This window comes from Rhincodon typus, chromosome 18, assembly GCF_021869965.1.
Source record: "Rhincodon typus isolate 14 chromosome 18, sRhiTyp1.1, whole genome shotgun sequence".
Taxonomy (NCBI): domain Eukaryota; kingdom Metazoa; phylum Chordata; class Chondrichthyes; order Orectolobiformes; family Rhincodontidae; genus Rhincodon; species Rhincodon typus.
In genome coordinates, this window is record NC_063349.1 from 41221197 (window position 1) to 41241430 (window position 20234).

General features: G+C 39.9%; 2 protein-coding genes across 4 annotated transcripts in view; both read right to left on the reverse strand.

Moving 5' to 3' along the window:
- LOC109927660 (thyrotropin-releasing hormone-degrading ectoenzyme) overlaps positions 1–3308 on the reverse strand; it is a 101602-nt gene extending 98294 nt beyond the window's left edge. For 2 of the 3 annotated variants that reach the window (XM_020527645.2, XM_048607969.1), the window contains exons 1-2: positions 2832–2993; positions 1031–2231 (exon numbers count right to left, since the gene is read on the reverse strand). In XM_020527645.2, coding sequence (XP_020383234.2) covers positions 1031–1764 — 734 coding nt within the window. In that variant the 5' untranslated portion in view covers positions 1765–2231; positions 2832–2993. Of the gene's footprint in view, positions 1–1030; positions 2232–2831; positions 2994–3133 lie in introns of those variants that run through there. The other variant, XM_048607968.1, reaches the window with a different exon arrangement.
- A 9693-nt stretch (positions 3309–13001) lies between these two features.
- Positions 13002–18215, reverse strand: LOC125485386 (tryptophan 5-hydroxylase 2-like). The gene is made up of 4 exons (XM_048607923.1): positions 18096–18215; positions 17862–17995; positions 15820–15935; positions 13002–13125 (listed from the first exon to the last, which is right to left on the reverse strand). Exons 1-4 carry the CDS (start codon positions 18213–18215, stop codon positions 13103–13105), a joined length of 393 nt encoding a protein of 130 aa, XP_048463880.1. The 3' UTR covers positions 13002–13102.
- Positions 18216–20234: the final 2019 nt, after the last annotated feature.

Here is a 20234-nt window from a genome sequence, read left to right on the forward strand (position 1 = left end):
TACATTTGGCGTGTGTGTAATCTGATCCTTCACACCATTACTAATGTCAAACGTGCAGTGGAACACTGCTGTTTATTTTGTAGAAATGAAAATCTGGCATCAACAGCAGGACCATCCAGACAGGGCACTGTTTCCCCATTAGCTCCACAGCCAGTGCACAGCATAAAGCCATTGTGATTAAAAAAAAGTTTTTTAATGGATTGTGGTTCAATTGTCCCACTAATTCTGTTCAATAATTAGAAATATTACCAGGAGGATGAGCCTACATAAAGAGTTCTGTGGATCTGTGCAATTTAGTTACCTCATGTTCCTTGGTGTGTGCAGACATGATTACAGCAGCCCCTACTGGCACTATGTTAACAAATCATATAAAGGGACCACAGGAATTATTAGCCAAAAGATCCAAAGTCCTTCTAGTTTGTCTTTTTATAGTCAGATATTTGCACGGTACAGTGGTTATGGAGGCTTCACGAACCATAACCATTCCTCTCTATTAGTTAATCTTCAACAGATCTACATGTAATCTTGTTGTACCACCACTAGTACGCATTAAGTCTGAATGTGGGACATTTCTCCTTGGTGCAGAGAGACTAATAGAATGTGGTGAAAGTCTGTATCCAGCAACTGACAATGAGTATAAAACTACACTTGCCATTAACAACAGCAATTCAAAATTACATTAACTTTTAAACAGTTGAAGAGTGATAGTTAAACATCCAATGTATTGCTAATTAGGATCATTGATACATCTACAACTTTCCCTTCAAATCTTGTACTCAATGACACTGAGAAAATGGGTCATCCCGAAGGTATATTTTAGATTACGTAATATTCCAAAAGATGTTTTCAATTAGTTCATATATTCCAGCTGCACTTTTGAGCTTTTCTGTGATTTTACAATCATCCGGTATGATAATCACTTTTCATATAAAGAGTAATGAAATTGCTCAACAGTTCAATTCACGTTTATGTTACTATTTTCTAAATAACCTAAAATGCTCGTTAACTAGTCAACTTTTGGCAAACTTACCTTCTCTCTCCATTTGTCACATAGGAGCTCCGAAAGAAGCCAAGTAGTTCATCTGCTATTTTGGCGCTGTATTTTATTTTTGCGGTGTAGTGTTTCTGTGCTTTCAGCTCCCTGGTCAACATAATCACTAAAACTTGGTTCTGTGGATATAGGAAATATTTTCTAATCCCACGATGGTCAGAGGTGTTTGCAACAGTGACCTCCACCCCTTCAACTAGCAGCTTGTCTGCATGCAGCACTATGTGTTTTGTAGGCTTTACACAGAGCATCCAAATGCAGATTTCTCCAGTGAAAGTAAAGTTGTCCATGAAAGCAGTTATGTTCAGATCGTAATGATTGGGTTTGATTGAAGTGGGCAGTCTCAGCTGTGTCCATGGCTTTCCAGCAGTTTTACTAGGATTGGGATTACTGAGGATCTCTCGAGTCTGGTTGAACTTGACCCCGCTATACACAGTGGCATTCCCTACCCTGTTGCCTCCATCATTAGAACACTCCTCAAACTTGACACTCAGAAGCACAGCTATAATTGTGACTATGATGAGACCCAAGATAGAAATGGCAAAGCCCAGTACAAGCCTCCTGTGCACCGTGATGTGTCTTTCAGTGGTCCTCGGTCGTACCATCACAGAGTCGGCCCATTGATCTGACAGACCCCGTCCATTCCTCATGGAGTCTTCTTCAATTACCATCTGTGTGAAAGACATGCTTTTGTCTCGTTTATCCTCTAAGGCCATCACATACACTGCTGCTAGTCTTTAAAAAGGTGATGGTTACAAGAAAGAAAATGGTGAAAAGAGTGCTTCCTTGGTTCACAGTCTAATTCTGTCGCACAGAAGGAGAGTTGATCTTTGCACTGATTAAGAGAAAAATCCAACTTTCTGTCAATGAAAGTTTTGTTTGATTGCAACTAATATTGGTCTGTAAATCAATAACAGAAAAGGGGGTTTAAAGAGATGCAGTTTGTCAAGCAACAGATTACATTCCACTTGTCTCCTGCATGTCCATGTTTTCTAATATTTCTGTCTCAGTGCTTTAAACTGAAAGACCTGGCTGTTGCAGTGGATACAGGTGATGGGTCTTGGCACTGGCAAATCACCATGTTGGGTCACTGAATAATCAAAATGTCACAGTCCGGGGCTCCTGGACAAGCCTCCCACAGAAGTGCAGACCACCAAAGGAACAGCTGTCACATCTCTGCAACCTGTTAGAGAAAGGGCATTCAGTTAAGAGCATGAATGTGAAACTCTGGCAAAAGACCCTGGATAACCAAAGAGAATGTGACTAACTATCATCTTGCTACAGGTTGGTACTAACCCTATTTGTTGGTCACGCCCATGTTTAATAGTAAATCAACGATTCTCACTTTAACTTCAATCAGCCCTGACTCTTAAAACAAAACTGAAGGGAAACAGTAAATAGTGAATAGTTGATGAATAGTCACGATTACGATTCACATTTGAACCGGCTAAGACCACAGTGGTAGTATTGACTGCCGTATCTGATTAAAATGCACATCTAATCATTAAAATAAATCGTAACAGCAATGAAATCACGGAAAACCTTGTCGCTATTATTAAGTCCTGTGCACATTAACACACTGGTGAGAAAGATGGCTCTACCAAACAGCCAAGATGTAGCAAAGCAAGCAAGAGATACCGTCCCAGGATCGTGTCCTCGGGATTCCAAAGTCTGCTCCCAGTGTCTCTCAATTTGCTACTTGTTTTGCAGACACCAGAACATAAATTTAACAACAACCCGAGAGCAAAAATCAAAATATATGGAAAATAGACATTGCACATACTTTTTTTTTCCTTTAGAAAACTCTCATACCAAACCGTTCCCCATTGCTGCGTGCTGGTCTCCGCACAATTGGAAGGAAGCGAGGTGTGTGGCTGGTTGTGACGGGACTGGATGGAGCAGACTGTACAGCAAGTTTGCCGGTAGCCGCTGGCAGCGCCGACTGCTCCGCTGGTGGGCTCGCTGCTGCCGCCTGCCGACCAGCGTCACTGATCCGCCGCTCCCTCCTCCTGAATACAGGGCTCATTCCCTCTCCCCCACCCTGCCGCCGCGCAACATTCTCCACTTGTCCCAATTGTTACAAACCTGCCGCCGCTTGTGTATCTTCAGACAACTGCCGTCCCCCAGCAATAGGTGGATGCAAGCTTCTCCAAAGGAAAGACTTCAAAAGAAACTGCAAATGTCACTCAATTTATTTAGTTTGTAAATTGGTCTCGATGTGGTAAAATATTTGCTATCAAAACATATAGAGAGGATGGAACTGCAGAGGTAAGTTACACCGAGCTTTGTAAACTACCCTATTTATTGGTATTTTTGTAGTTTTCCTCTGTTAATGCATTGATAATACGAATATTTATGAATTTCTTCGCCTGCACCTTACACAGAAGTCAGTTTCACGGGAGTGCTCCAAGATCTCCCTTCTATTCTGATATTTTCCTATCAACCTGTTCAGAGATGGTACTACAGACCTCAATTAGTAGGTGGGTCTTGAACCCAGCCCTCCTGGCTCAGAGATAGGGATCGCCAGAGCCTTTGATTCTCTTTTGAGTTCTGCGTCGATGAAGCTTCATTGACCCTTCCTGTTGAGTGTCACTAACCACTGAGCTTTAAAACGATGGGATATCTGGCGGGGGGTTGGAAATCAAAGCTGTTTAATGAAGGAAAAAGAAACGTAAAATTGTCTGTGAAATGCATAGTGGTTAAACTGTGTACAAGCCACTAGTCCATGTGGACTAATTTTAGCAAAATATTCACTAACGAGTTCAAAAGGAATGCGGCACATTCTATTCCTACTTATGCAAGTTTCGAAGTTACACGAGAAAAAGATTTTCCAATGTCTGCACTTTTTTTTTGAAAAATCATTCATCGTGAGCAGCACTGTTGTCCACCTCTAATCATCCCTAAAAGATTATGCTACAAGATAGTGAAAAATAACAAGAATGGTTCAGAATCAAAAAGGAAATCCAAAATATTAAATATTTATCATGATGCTGGCTTACAATGTGGGACTATTGTTACGTGGGATTGTCTTGTTTTATCTTAATCAGAGGTGTCATTGCAGCAGTTTTGCAATGCAAGATGAGACATGATTGCAGATTGTATAAGAATTTCTATGAAACAAAATGGGCAGAACTTAAAGCCAGCTTCTCTCTTGAAATGCTGCTTTCCCTATAGCCTACATACTCCCATAGAGCCATTCAGAGTTTGACCCAGAGAGAGTGAAGGACCTGCGATATGTTTCTACGTCAGTATAGTGTGTGATCTGGAAGGGGAACTTGGTGGTGGTGGATTTGCCATATGCTGTTATTTGACTGGGAAAAAGTGGTTGCAGATTTGAGAAGTACTGTTGACAAAACGTTGGTGAGTTGCTTTAATTTATCTTGATGATATATGTATCATGTATATATACTGCAGTCCTGGATGGTATTGAGATTCAAGTCATAGCGTGGAAACAGATCCTTCGGTTCAACCTGTCCACACTGACCAGACAACCCAATCTGACCTAGTCGCATTTGCCAGTATTTGGCCAATATCCCTTTAAACTCTTCCTATTCATATACCCATTCAGATGCCTTTTAAATATTGTGATTGTACCAGCCTCCACCACTTGCTCTAGCAGCTTGTTCTAAACAGGCACCACTGTCATGTGAAAAAGTTACCCCCAGGTCCTTTTTAAATCTTTTCCCTCTCACTTTAAATGTATGCCTTCCAGTTTTGGACTCCCCAACCCTAGGAAAAACGATCTTGACTATTCACCCTATCCATGCCCTTCATGATTTTATAAACCTCTATAAGGTCTCCCTTCAGACTCCAACGTTCAAGGGATAAAAGGCCCCTGCTTATTCAGCCTATCCACACAGCTCCAACCCTACGGTCCTGGCAACATCCTTGTAAACTTTTTCTGCACTCTCTCAAGTTTAACAACATCCTTCCGATAGAATTGTACGCAATATTCTAAAATTGACTTCACCAATGTCCTGTACAGCCACAACATGATGTCCCAACTCCTACACTCAATGTATACTCAACGAAGGCAAATGTGCCAAATGCCTTTTTCACCACCCTGTCTACCTGTGACTCCATTTTCAAGGAACTATGCACCTGCACCCCTAGGTCTCTTTGTTCGGCAACACACCCCAGGGGCCTACCATTAATTGCATAAGTCTGCGTGAGATGCGTGACCAAAATTCAATTCCTCATATTTATCTAAATTAAACTCCATCTTCCATTCCTCAACCTAGTGGCCCAATTGATCAAGTTCCCATTGTACTCCAAAATAATCTTGTACATTGTCCACTACACCACCTATTTGGTGTCATCTGCAAACTTATTAACTATCCCTCCTACATTCACCTCCAAATTATTTATATAAATGATGAAAAGCAGTGGAACTAGCACTGATCCTTGTGGCATACCGCTGGTCACAGGCTTCCAGTCCAAAACGCAACCTTTTACCACTACCGTCTGTCTCCTGTCTTCAAGCTAATTTTTAATCCAACTGACTGGCTCCCCCTAGATCTCATGTGATTTAAACTTACTAGCCAGTCTACCAAGCGGAACATTTACGAATACTTTGTTTCCTCTTTGTTACCTCTTCAAAAAACTCAGTCAAGTTAGTGAGACAGAATTTCTCATGCACAAAGCCATGTTGACTATCCGTAATCAGTCCTTGCCTTTCTAATTGCAGGTAAACCCTGTCCCTCAGAATCCCCTCCAACAAATTTAGGATGGCATGGTGGCTCAGTGGTTAGCAGTGCTGCCTCACAGCACCAGGGACCTGGGTTCAATTCCACCCTTGGGTGACTGTCTGTGTGGACTTTGCACATTCTCCTTGTGTCTGTGTGGGTTTCCTCTGAGTGCTCCAGTTTCCTCCCAATGTCCGAAGATTTGCAGGCTAGGTGGATCGGCCATGCTAAATTGCCTGTAGTGTTCAAGCAAGTGTAGATTGGGGGGATGGTCAGTGTGGACTTGTTGGGCCAAAGGGCCTGTTTCCACACTGTAGGGATTCTATGAACTTACCCATCACTGATATTAAGTGCAGTAGGAATTTCCTTTTGTCAGATAAGCGTTGACCGTTGCAGTTGTGGCTTATGCCTTGCAGATTGGAAAGGCACTGGGAAGTCAAGAAGTGAGTTAGGGCAGTTTAGTATATTCTTCTGGCAAACGTTCTCCAAGAGCAGAAATCCTGTTTTCTTAGGATTCCCATCACAACCTTCCAATTGAAAAATAAAGGCAATGAGGAATGTGCTAGTACAATTGGGGTAATTCTTTCAAAAAGTGGCAGTAAAACTATGATGTGCAAAAGACTGACTTCTTTGCAGCATGATTCTAAGATGTAAAACTTGGTTAAGTTAGTCTTCTTAGATTTGCCTTGCCTTTTTTTATAGATTTTGGTTCTCCACCTATGTTTGCCAATAGAGAAATGATCAAAGGGTCCAGATCATGACATTAGCTGTAAGCATAAAACTCTAGTTAAGACTTGGGTTATGCGATTCCATAATATGGCTCAGAGGCTTTGCACTTGAATTTTACAAATAATTAGCTCTGAGCACTTAAAATGCTCAGATGTATTTTCTTTGCCTATTTTGTAACAGAATTATTACTCTGGTTAAAATGAAAGAATATGTTAACTTGTTAACCTGTTGCCACTAGATTTTTAAAAAAGAACATTTTAGTGGATTAATGTCATTGGAGGCAAGTGCCATGAAAAGGACTGAAAATATGGATCGTACAATCTTTATCTTCACACCTTCAGATTAAAATACTTGGCATTTTTGGACCTCAGCTCTGCTTCAGCAAGATGAAGTTTGTTTTATTGCACTACGTAACATGAAATGTCGTCACATTCACACAGTATTGTTTCAAGACCTCAGTCTTGTCAGGAGCTTTGTTGTTATGCATTACCTTCACTGAAGAATGGGTGATTTTCCATAAACAATTGGCAACTTATTGAGAAATGGGTAACAGCTGACTATGCAGAAACATTTCCTTTATGTAAAGAATTATAGCAGATTGTGTGTGTGTGTTGCATTTGACTTTTTATTAATTCTTAAATTTTTTTTATTTGCAGATAACTATTATTACACCCCATCAGCTGTTATTTTATGTTATATGAGAGCAGTGTTGCAAAAAATTATGGATTACTGTAGAATATTGACTCAGATCAAATGATGTATCACATTGAGTTCAGAGGTAAAGATATCCTACTGCAGTTATGCAGAGCATTGGTGAGAACACATGTAGAGTAGTGTGTGCAGTTTTGGTCTCCCTACCTAAGAGATGACATAGTTGCCATAGAGGGCATGGGTTCACTAGATTGATACTGGGGATGGCAGGACTCTAGTGTGAAGAGAGATTGGTTCAATGAGGCTTGTATTCACTGTAGTTTAGAAGAACGAGAGGGGTTATGACTGAAACATACAAAATTGTAACAGGGATAGACAGAGTAAATGCAGGGAGGATGTTTACCCTGGTTGGGGATTCTAGAAACAAGAGTCACAGTCTCAGGATGTGGGAAGGACACTTAGGACTGAGATAAGGAAACATTTCTTCACTGAGAGGGTGATCAATCTGTGGAACTCATTACCACAGAAAGGCTGTGGAGGCTGGGTCACTGAGTATAATTTTTAGATATCAAAGGTGTCAGGGGTTATGGGGAGAAAGCAGGAATATGATTTTGAGATAGAGGATTGGCCATGGTCATACTGAATGATGGAGCAGGTTCAATGGGTCCAATAGTCATCTCCTGCTCCTATGTTTCTATCATTTATATGTATATACATAAAATATATTCCTTGAAATATAAGCAAAATATGGCAAGGCAGGGTTTATTACTCTTCTCTACTTGCCCTGAGACACTAACAATCAATCAAAATATTGGACTGGGGTTATCTGTAATTCAGGAGCCAGGAGTGGAGGCTTTTTTTCCTGAAGGTCTGTTTGACAGCTTCATTGCCATTTTTTCTGAAGCTAGCTGTCAAATTACCCAATTACCCAAGTTCACTTTACCATGTATCGTCTACCTGAATCACCATGCTGCCATATTTCTCTGCATTTAGCAAAATAAACTTATTGACTCCAACAACTGATCATCTTTTAAAGCAGCTTACTTTAAAATAGGAAAAACGTTTTAAGCATTTCATCATAAAAGTTGTATTTAACAGAAACTAAAATTGAAATTTAACAGAACTGACAGCAATGAAAGTTGAACGTGGAATGCTAGGGGAAGTTAACCAAATAAATCAAACCAACTTACCGCTCTGAAGAAGAGTCACACTGGACTCAAAACATTAACTCTGTTTCTCTCTCTACAGATGCCAGACTTGCTGAGTTTCTCCAGCAACCTTTGTGTTTGTTTCAGATTTCCAACATCCACAGTCTTATTTAAATTAAACCAAATAATAAGTACATCCAAAAATGCAAGTTTGGTTAAAAGAGGAAGAAGGATTATTTAAGTATAAAGTTTGGAGAAGAATTAAATGGTCAAATGTAAGGAATGTGTAGTATGTAGACTCAATCTTGCACAGCCAGAGCGTGCGTGCTGAGGGGGCTGAAGTTTCTTTGTTTTTTTTGTGGGTGCAGATACAAAGAATTCCAGAAACAGGTTGAGATTGAAATAGAAGCAGAAATGAATGGACTGAAAAGCTGGTATGCATGTCAGAATCTCCTTGAGACTTCGGTAATAGATTTGTGCACTCCATACGTAAAGGAATTCAAGATTCACCACACACAAGAGCTTTTGTTGAATGGGACTGAATAAGTATTACAGAGATTGATGCATTAAATAGCATTAGGAGGTAAGTTGAGATGTTGAACTGGCAAGACATATGGATAAATAAGTATAAACACCAGCTCAGCTCCAAATGCATATGTAATATATGACACAAGCCTGAGACATGAGTTGGGTTGATCTAGTCGGTGGCTCAGTGGTTAGCACTACTGCCTCATAGTGCCAGGGACCCAGGTTCAATTCCACCCTTGGGCAACTGTCTGTGTGGAGTTTGCACATTCTCCCCATGTCTGCGTGGGTTTCCTCCACAGTCCAAAGATGTGTAGGCTAGGTGGATTGGCCATGCTAAATTGCCTGTAGTGTTCAGGAATGTGTAGATTAGGTGGGTTATCGGGGGATGGGTCTGGGTGGGATCCTCTGAGGGTGGTTGGACTTGTTGAGCCGAAGGGCCTGTTTCCACACTGTAGGGATTCTATGATTTTAAGAATCTACTAAAGACTTCTCAGGTCACAGAGCAACTGGGAATAAATATAGCTCTGCCACCGTCTCTCACATCTAGACTGCCTTAGTACTGCTTTTGACTGGCCAATTTACTTTCACAACCTTGTCTTCTCCGCAGGACCTCATGAAGCAGCAGCACAACAACATTGCTTCATTTATTCAGGTTTTGCTGCGATGATTCTGACTGATCAGCAACTGGAACCTTCAGTTGTGACAACAAGTACATTAAAATAAAACATCTCAGGACTGTCAGAAAACAAGGAACAGCACCAAACCATTTAAACAGATATAAAGTCAGACGATCTAAAGCTTAGTTAAAGAAATAGGTTTTAAGGAATGTCTTAGAGGATGAAAACAAGGTAGAGAGGCAGAGAAGGAATTCCAGAGCTTGGGACACATGCAACTGGCCACCGACGATGGTGCAATTAAAACTGGGAGTGCACAATAGCCAACAATTAGAGGATTAAGTGCAACATCAAGGTTGCAAACAGACTGGCTTAATCTCAGACTACTGTCAGGGAAAGTAAGCATCCTTTTAAGAGCTCAGGAAGGACAGTGCACTCTGCCTACTTCCTGGACTATGTACCAGGAGGCAAGTTAAATTATACAATTGAATTGAAGCTTAAAGTATTGCAAGTTCATGCAATGATCAAGGAGAACCATCCAACCAATATAGTGCTGGACTAAATTATCAACCCTTAGAAATAATGAAAGGTATCAATTAATGCAGTGTTAGATTTTTTGAAAAAAAAAATACATTTTATGGACAGTCATCCATTTAACAAAAGAATGAATGCAAAGAAATCGATTGAAAATAAAAGGTTTGAAACAGGACAATACATGGGTAATTCCAGTGTTATTTAAATAATACATACAAGAAGGATTTGGCCTGAAAAGCAGATAACAGAGTAGTATTTTTTAAATTCATTCATGGGATGGAAGCATCACTGACAAGGTCCATGATTACCACACATCACTAACTGTCCTCAACAAGGTGGTGTTCAGTGACTGTGCGATGCATCCACAGTGCTATTAGAGAGTTCCTGGACTTTCACCCAGCAACAATGAAGGAATGGCAAAATAATTGCAAGTCAAAGTGACATGTGACCTGGAAGGGAGCTTGCAAGTAGTAATGTTCCCATGCGCCTGCTGCCTTTGTTCTTCCAGATGGCAAATTTGCAGGTTTGGAGGGAATGTCATCATTGACAAGTCCAGGATTTGTTGCCCATTCCTCATTGCTTATGACCTTGAGTGACCTGCTATATCATTGAGGGCAGCTAACAGTCAACCACAATTTTTGGGTCTGGAATTCCATATAGGCCAGACCAGGTTGAGGATGACAGAGGGGCATTAACAATCAACAATGATTACAACATTACCATTTGACGAGCTCTAAATTCCAGGTACTTATTGAATTCCAATTTCATTAATTGCTGTAATGAGATTTGAGACTATATTTCCAGACCATTAGTCTCGGGTTCTGGATTACAAGTCTGGTGATATGACTATTAGGCCACCGTCTCCCTTCCTTCCAAGTTCATCATTGAGTTCAATAATTTCAGATCATAACCTTTGACCCTGTTTATTCAGATGGTAGCTTCTGATGATTCTGCTTTTTTCACGTACTTTCTTTCAAACCTTGTTATGCCTTTTTCTTTCTTTTTATTTTTCTGCATTATTGATTGAGGGCTGAAATGGGAAAAGAATTGTTTTCAAAACTGAGGATCATGGACATAATAGCTGCACTTTTTTTAAAAAAAAGCATGCTCCCTGACACTCATTGTAAGATTTGTTTACACTGCTGTTTGTTCAAGCTGTGGAGAAGGTTGCTACAGATGAGGTGGAGCCAGGGGTGCGTGCACAAAGGGTGATTCAGCCAGCAACAAGTCGCTGATTGGTCTTGGGAATGGTGACCAGTAATCATTAACAAAGGCTTTCTGCCTGCCAACATTTACGTGATCAGTTCCCAGGTAACTGAACAGCTTACAGGTGCGAATATTCAGTGAGAAGCCATTGGACATCCGAAAAGGAAGGTGCAGACTTAGTCTCTGCAGTAAACCAACTTAAAAACCTGAAGAAGGCCAATCTACTCTCTCTTATCAGTTGCTGTAAGCTGTGGCTTTTAAACAATCAGTCAAGGACCTTATAATTTGTGAACCTGCTGCTCTGTGTCTCTTGTCAGTGAAAGTACTTGAAGAGAAAGACAGAGCAATGAACAGCTAGTCTTGGCCAACGAAAAAGATCATAGAAGCATAGAAAATATGAGCAGGAGTAGACCATTCAGCCCTTCGAGCCTGTTCCATTATTGAATACAATCATGGCTGATTATCCAACTCATCTTAGCAAACCCTATGGATAGGAACTACTGAACTTCTTCACAGTCTTTCCCTCCACCTATAACACCTATGTTTTGTTTTTGTGGATGTCTATATGTGTGAGTTGGGGAAGTTTCACAATAGATTAAAGTTTTGACTGGTACAATTATATGTCGATGGTTCATAATGGTTTCTTTGTAGCTACTGTCTGCTTATTTGTAATAATTAGTCATTGGTTAAGTTAGATAGTTTTACCTGACCATAAGGCTGCTCTCTCATTAGAGAGAGATGACTGCTGGTGTTTACTGATTAACATTCCTGAGGAATGGTAGTGGCTGTGAATGGAACGTCTCCTTAAATAATCAAGTTTTCACTATCTCATTGGTTCACCTTCCAACACCCTCTTGTTGGCCATTCTGTCAGGACACTCAGATTGGTTATTCAAAGATTCAGGGAGACATTCCATTCACAGCCACTACCATTCCTCAGCAATGTTAATCAGTAAACCTCCCCAGCCAGGGACACTGACTGAGGGGGGAGGGACAGTGCAGGGATGTGGCAGGGGTGCTGGGGGTTGGTAAGTAGAAAGGTGGGTGTGTTATGGGAGGTTGGGGTGGGTGAGTGACTGGTGATGATTGACTGAAAGAGTGAGCAGATAACTGGAGATGGGGCGAGTTGGTGACTGGGCAGGTTGGTGTGAGTGAAAATGGGCCACATTATACATGTTTTATGGGCATAAAATGGGCACCTGAATGTCCAATGTGGCAACAAGTATGCACCTGTTTATTCAGCGCTGAAACTGTGCCATATTGCCAAAGATTCCTTCATTAGTTATGCAGGGGGTATGCCTAAAACAAACATTAAGCTCTTTGCATCTCTAAATGTAGAAGCTTATATCTTTCCGAGCAATGTTTAGGAAGCATCTTGTCTGATACTTGAATAGGCAGGGCATAGAGAGTTACAGACTGCATAGAGGCAAAAGATTTTCAGTTTAGAAAGGCATCATGTTGTCGACACAGTCTTAGTGGGCCGAAGGGCCTGTTCCTGTGCTGTACTGTTCCATGTCCCTGTTAACATCCTGAAGACTTTGATCAGATCACCCATAACCTTCTAAATTTTCAGCACCTGTTTGTGACCTTTTGAGTATCAATGCACCTGAACCTCAAGTCTCTTTGCACAGCCACTGTATTTAACCCCATACAATCTGGAACATACCCTGACTTATCTGCGTGATGCTACTTTAAGACTGTGGTATGCCACCAGTTGCATTTGACCCTGCACCTCATTTACACCAGCCTCAACCTCTCCCCATCCCGCACAACTGGTTCTGCCCTAAGATGTTCACTGCTACCTCAGGTCAGGGCCTGGCAAGCTGTCTCTGGGGTGAGAATTGGCACAATCCACTTACTGTTAATAAATAAATGAAACCAGCAGACTAATGTGCAGTGGGCCAGGCAGCAGCCTCTTTAGACTCTCTCAACATCTCAAGTTTTGACTTCGGACATCCTGCTACGAAGAAATCTCATTGGCAACTGTGTTTTTTCAAAGGCAACAAGAAAATTCTTTTATTTCACAATGCATTCCAAAATGAATGGCTGTCTTGCAGCCAATATGCTGCCTAGTTTTCCTACAGAATTTCAAACAATGCTTATAGAATAATTTGTAACGGAAAAGCAAAATGTCCTATAGCATTCACATTGTATGTTGGACGTCTTCCTTCTTGGAAGTGCAAGATATGAATAAATTGTTCCAGGTCATCATTTTGGTCAGAATAGAGTTCTTCTTGTATGTGTCATGAGTTCTAATATTGAACAATACTACTGTCAGTGCCTCAGATCAAAATCAGATCCAAATGAAACAATAGCATCGAGAACAATGCAAGTCTCTGTTGTTTGTATTATGAAGGATTTCATCATTGAGGAGTCATCTCAAGATAAACACAAAGACCATGACTTTTATTGTTTCTAGACAAAGCATCTTCATGATGTATTGATGACCATCACCAAGAAGGATTGTTATTTGCAACCGAAAAAAAAGGAATTGACTGCAGTCACAAGCAGGTTGAATAATGTTATTTTAATTTTCACTTTATAAGTATTATGCTGAACTGCAGTTATACTTCTGATGTTAACACGTTGCTAATGAAAAAAACGACTGTTTCTCACAGAAAGGACAAAGGAATATTCTGTCAGAGGTCCGATTACTTGAGCTCCTGTCACAATAAAGCAGTTTAAAGCAGGCAGTGTTAGAAATGCAAGCTGCTGAAACACAGATAAGTGAGCAATAAGAAGACACATCATGGTTGTGATCAGAAAAGAGCATATGGAATAGAGAACCCATGTCATAGCAATTCTGCACATTTGGATCAACCATCTGTTTTGTACATTTTGATCATTTTGGTGCCAGGATTTATGAGGATCCTTTTGGTTTAGTGGTGTAGGGTTTGTTATTTATGACCCATGGATTCATGCCATTGTTTGAGATGGGTGAGGAGGAGTTGGTTAGCTTGGATGGCTGGTTTGCAATGCAGAGTGATATCAACGGCTGAGGTTCAATACCTACACCTGCAGAGGACACCATTGTCCTTCAAATCTCATCCCCCACCCAAGGTGTGGTTAAACTCACAACCAGTCGTCTCTCTCTGATGAGAGAGCAGCCCCAAAAGGCCCTATGGGATTGTGGTGACTACAAATTGGTCAGCCAACGATGAGGCAGGAATGTTCTGTTCAATTGCTTCCCATTGTTTGATAAGTCAGTTGCAGCATAGCTCAAGTTGCACCAAGTATTTGTTCTGAGGGCTTGATTTTGAATTTTCATTCTCAATCATCATTCAAATTTGGTTGCTTCTTTGAACCAATGTCTGGAATAATGTAAACTGAGAGGTGGAGCAGGGAGAAATTAGTTATGCACAGGAAAATTTCAAAGTGCAAAAGTAAAACAACGTTGACCCTAGAAATCCAAAATAAAACAAAAACACTTGAAATCCACAGCATCTGTGGTTAGAAAAGTAGAATTAACAAGGTTTCTGATGAAAGATCATTCCTGAAACATTAACTGCTTCTCTCTCTACAAATGGTGCTAGATCTACTGAGTGTTTCCAGCACTTTCCATTTTTGTTTCAGATTTCCAGAATCTGTAGTAGTTTCCTTTATACATTAAAAAGATTGCTTTTATCATATAGGAAAGTTTCACATTAGTGACATTAGGAAATACAGTTCTAGAGTGCCACAGTCCATCCGTGCATGTACTGGGGAAGCAGTAACAAATAACTTGGGGTTACACAGTGGCTCAATGTTTAGTACTGCTGCCTCGCAGTGTCAGGGACCCAGGTTCGGTTCCAGCCTCAGTTCTAGTCCGCGTGGAGTTTGCAATATTCTCCCCGTGTCTGTGTGGGTTTCCTCCCACTGTCCAAAGATGTGCAGGTTAGATGGATTGGTCATGCTAAATTGCCCATCGTGGTCAGGGATGTGCAGGCTATGTGGATCAGCCATGGGAAATGCAGGGATGGTCTTTAGAGAATCAGTGTGAAATTGATGGGGTGAATGGCCTGTTTCCACAATGTGAGAATGCTATGAAATATAACAATGTTTATTTGAAAATAATTCATATTTCAGAAATAGTGACAATCTAAGAAAGATTTGATCATACCCTCATCCTGGTGTGTGATCTTTTACAATCATACAGGTTCAATTACCAGAATAAATTTAGAGTGGGACATCCTTTATATTATAGATTAACTTGAAAATATACAAAGCCTACTTGTCTCATAGGTTAGAGATCATCAGTTATTACTGACATCACTTTAAATTTCCATTGTTCAGTTGGTTACTTCTGCTTGTTTTCAAAGAGAAATTGTCAGGTCAATGGATTTGTAACTTTCCCTTTCAAACTAGAGGCAGCCATTGATACTGAGATCATTCCCTGAACAGTCAGATTAGTCTCTTACTTTGTGCACTTCACTGTCAAGTTCATGCAGAATTGCCTGGGTTTTCCATCATATTCTTTGTGTCTTAAGGCAGTGGAGCACACCCAAGAGCAGCATAAGCTTTACTGAAACATCCAAGTAAGTTATTAATTACTCTGAGAGCAGGTTACATCACAGTATTTAGTGCCATTTCTGCAAGCAGCTTGTACACGAATATCAGCATTAGATCTATGTGCAGACAGTCAAATTGCTGAGTGTTTGTTTATTTTGGATAAAGCATCACACACTGTGCCGAGATTACCCTGGATGTCTTGAACAACTTTTTCAATGCTTTTGGTATCCTTGAGGATTTCAACACTTTGGGTATACGGGTTGTAGAGTACAGAATATGGACGTTTGACTGTCTTGGAAAATTCTCTGAAAGAATAAAAATGTACGATTTGTAACAAAGTTCAGATAGAATTGTATCTAAAACAGTTTCACAATGGAATATTGGATAACAGGAATGCGGGAAGTTAGGAAGCACAGAACGAGAAAATGTAACGTGTCCCATAAAGCCTAGTCCTTTCACAGACCATCCACAATCTATTCTATTGTAAAGTCTTGCTCACCTGCTTAATCTCCTGAAAAAAAGTCCCCAATTCCTAAAGATAATTTGACAAAAATCTAATATATATGCTTATTTGTATTAAATATATTTATTCACAGGATGTGGCAGGATTTATTACCAATCCCTGGTGGCCCACTAGAAGGAGAAAGTGAGCTTCCTCCTTGAACTGCTGCGTCCGTGTGAAATAAGCAAGGTAAAGTCTCACCATTCAAGGAGGTGATGTCTTTGAACAACCTTGCAAATTTGAAATGCAAGCCAAACTTACAATGGGAGTCATCTGGATACACGGGTTAATAAACGATGAAAACAATGTAAAATACAATTTTTAAAAATGTCCTGATGATGGAAAAATTGTTCAATAAAATAAGCATATAAAATTAGTCACACATAAAATTACCAATGAAATGACAAAACAGTGAACACTCACACGCAACTACTTCAGCACAGACATTGCACATACACTGTGTACATTCTCGTCCAGGTATCACAGCACAGCACATCATGAATATCAGTCCAATTTTAGGTTCTTTATTTGATTTGGGCACTTTAATTTGTCTGATATTTACAGTCCTTTTTCTTCTGAAAACTGCAGATAAGTGGATTTTTGGTAAGTGGATAATTGGATCCTCGATGGACAAAATGCTGTATAAATTGTTTTGAGAGTTCACAATTGACATGGCTTCACTGTACACCTACAATGCTGTTTGAAAGGGGCTTTCCAGGAATTTATTCAGCAAAGGTGAACATTCAATTGCTCTCCAATTCAGGCAGCTACCCTTCAAGGATACGAGATCCTTTGCCACAGGAAAAGGCAGTTGTTCCCACAGAATGTTAACTTACCTCAGTCCTGAAACGCTACAACCTCTCACTTCTAAACAGGAAAATATCTACCCAAGGACCCCATCTTCCCAATAACTCAACAACTATGCACAAACAAAATATTAAGGAGATCTGTGGCATAGTCACTAGATTAGGAATCCAGAACCCCAGACTAACAATCTGGGGACATGGGTTCAAATGCCTCCATAGCAGGCAATGAAAACTGAATTCAAGACAAACCCTGGAATATAAAGCTCACCTAATGGTGACCATGTAAACATTGTTGATTGCTGTAAAAAAACATCTGGTTCACTAATCTCTTTTAAAGGAAGTGAAACTGACATCCATATCTTGTCTAGCCTTGTTATGACTCCAGATCTGTAGGAATGTGATTGACACTTAACTGCCCTCTAGGCAGTTAAAGATAGACAATAAATGCTGACCTAACCAATGACGCCTTGATGCCATGAGCAATTAAAAAACAGCTACTAGAGTTCAAAAGCAATTGAAAGCCTTTCCTCCTCCCCCCAAAAGACCATACTTTGACCATAGATTTTCCCCGATAGTGAGACACTTTCTGCACAAGCTACATGTTGCTAGCTGAAGATCACTGCTGTTTATCTTATGTCTGTACACATAAAGGGATGAGAGAGAAAACATGTCAAGGAAAGATCATTTCAGAGATAGTAGGAACTGCAGATGCTGGAGAATCTGAGATAACAAGGTGTAGAGCTGGATGAACACAGCAGGTCAAGCAGCATCAGAGGAGCAGGAAGGCTGACGTTTCGGGCCTAGGGTTTAGGCCCGTTTAATATAACAAAGGAAAGACCGTACAAATGCAGGTGTTGAGCATTTGTCTATTAGTCAGACGTAGTCAGTTGTAGATTTTAGAAGGGGAAGAAAAAATGACTTGCCTCATTTTGTTTTTGGCCTCCTCAAAACTTTCTGACAAAAAATAAGCTTCCTGGAAGGTGGTGATGAGGCATTCCTGTATGCAGGTTGTCTTTGGATCAAAGGGTTTCACAATTGCTTTGTCCGACAGTGCGTGCTGTGACAGAGAGTTACAAATAAAACCGAAGTCAGTTGATTATCAGCTACAAGCACATCTCATTGGAATTGGAAGAAAACATTTAAAAACAATTCTTTGCCTTTAGTTCTCCAATTGAAGACAGAAGTCCCGCACCATAAGCACGCAGTTGTCCATCTTGTTTACAAAGCCCGAACTCCACTGTGAAGAAGTAGCACTGCAGAATGACGTGGTGACACATCAATTATATAGACTGATGTGAATGCTTATAATTCCTGTTTAATCCATTAAAAAATTACTCTTGCATTCAATAGTCCATAAACCATCTAATGAGTACTTCACTAGATTGTTTTTTAATATACTGCATAACATGAAAAGTACATAATTTAACCTGCAGGCTCTTGTTGCAATTTAAGCAACTGGACATTGTGAAGTACATCACTATCCCACTGCTAGGTAACAGTAACTGTGGCAACAACATTCTCTGTCACCAACCAGCCTAACTATGAAGCACCAGAACTGAAGCAGTTGATCAGTAACCAGGATAATTACCAAGTTCTTTTAAAATCAAGCAAATTTGCAAATGCAGAGTAGTCAGACCTAAATAAACCACATCAGTTTGTTAATAGGCAAGGATTGTCAAGAAAATTATTAAAAATGCTATTATAAAGAGATTGTCATGTAAACCAATTTATTGAGTCGTGGCTTTTCAAAGTTATAATGCATTTTTCATTATTGATCTTAAAAATAGCAGCATGCAATAATCTTACAAGTTGAATTCTTAATAATGGGTCGCAGAATCACAGAATTGCACAGCATAGAAAAAGGCCATTTGGTCTATCAACTCTGCATTAACTTTTTCCAAAAGGAATCCAGTTAATCTCACATCCCTGCTTGCTACTTGTTTTTACATATATTCACGGGATGCGGGCATCACTGACAGGGTCAGTATTTATTGTTGTTGAGAAGGTGGTGGTGAGCTGACATCTTGAACCATTGCAGTTCATGTGGCATAGGGCCACCTGTGATGCTGTTAGGAAGGTATATGACGTAGACAGACCAGAACAGAAGCATTCCTTTATCTCAACCCAATATTCAACCAGACTTTGCAAACACCTGGGAATGGATTTATTCAGGTTTAATGGAAAATCTGACTTGGTTGCCACTGATTTTTTTCCTGCAAAACATTTGTATGGGATGACTAATGAGAGAGTCATTTGAGCTTTAAAAGGATATCTTTGCAATGCATTAAATTCTTGACGAGGTTGTCTCCAATTATAGCTCACAATTTATAAATAACTACTGCATTGTACTGATGAAAAGCTGAATTTGTACATCTTGCAAGTTTCCTGAGACATCCTCAGTGAAGCAAGGTCAGAACTATGAAGGCATTGTTAAAGAAAAATGAAGATTTCCAGATCACACTCTCAAAGCTACCAATCTACACCATTACAAGGTGGGTTAGAACCATCAGAACTGTTGATGGGAAGCAAGCAAGAATACTACTTCCCATTCTACCCAAAAAAGACTACATCCAAGGCTAAAGATCCAGTAATATCAAACAGCTCAAAACAGAGAGAAGTCTTCTCAAAAAGCAATAAGCATATAACTATAGCAGTAGGTATCAGGCCAAGAACCAACCCAGCTGATCAAGGGATAGCAGATAAAGATATAGAGAAGTGTTCATTCAGACAAATGGTAATTAGTGGAGATTGAGTTAGTACATACTTCAGAAGGTACTACAAGAAGAAATGTGAGGTCTTACTTCAAAGACATCAAGCAACCACACATCTAAGTTGAACCTAAAATTCATGTTAAAACAGATCTTACAAACTTCAATAAAGGCCATCCATTCGAGAAACAAGACCATTTCAAATCTGGAAATAAATCGAATATGTGGCACTGTTTGACTACCTTTTCAAAGTTAATGTGCGCATCAACTACCCAGCCTGGAAGAAGCTCTCTGCAATTCTAATCTCAATGTTGCAGTCACAAGTGATTTAAACCTACCAAGGTGTTAAATACAGGAATGCAAGTGTGAGTATATGAGTGATGTTTTGGATATTGTACTGATGGTATGTTGGGTAGAAAAACAGTTTTGTTCATTTCAATTTATAAAGGAATGCTTTGGAATTAATTGGATTATACTTTTACTGAGATTTTTAAAAATCTTTGAAATTGTACTATAAGTAGACGGTTTTATTTATTCTATTTTATCTTTGTTTCTTTTCTAATAAACTTATGTTTTAATGTTAAAGCT

Coding starts and splice junctions, on each gene's coding strand:
- LOC125485386 (XM_048607923.1), bottom strand. CDS start 18,215: ATGTGTCACCACGTCATTCTGCAGTGCTACTTCTTCACAGTGGAGTTC. Junction 17,996..18,095: donor CTTCAATTGGAGAACTAAAG/GCAAAGAATTGT, acceptor TCTCTGTCACAG/CACGCACTGTCGGACAAAGC. Junction 13,126..15,819: donor AGTTGTTCAAGACATCCAGG/GTAATCTCGGCA, acceptor GAAAAAACACAG/TTGCCAATGAGATTTCTTCG.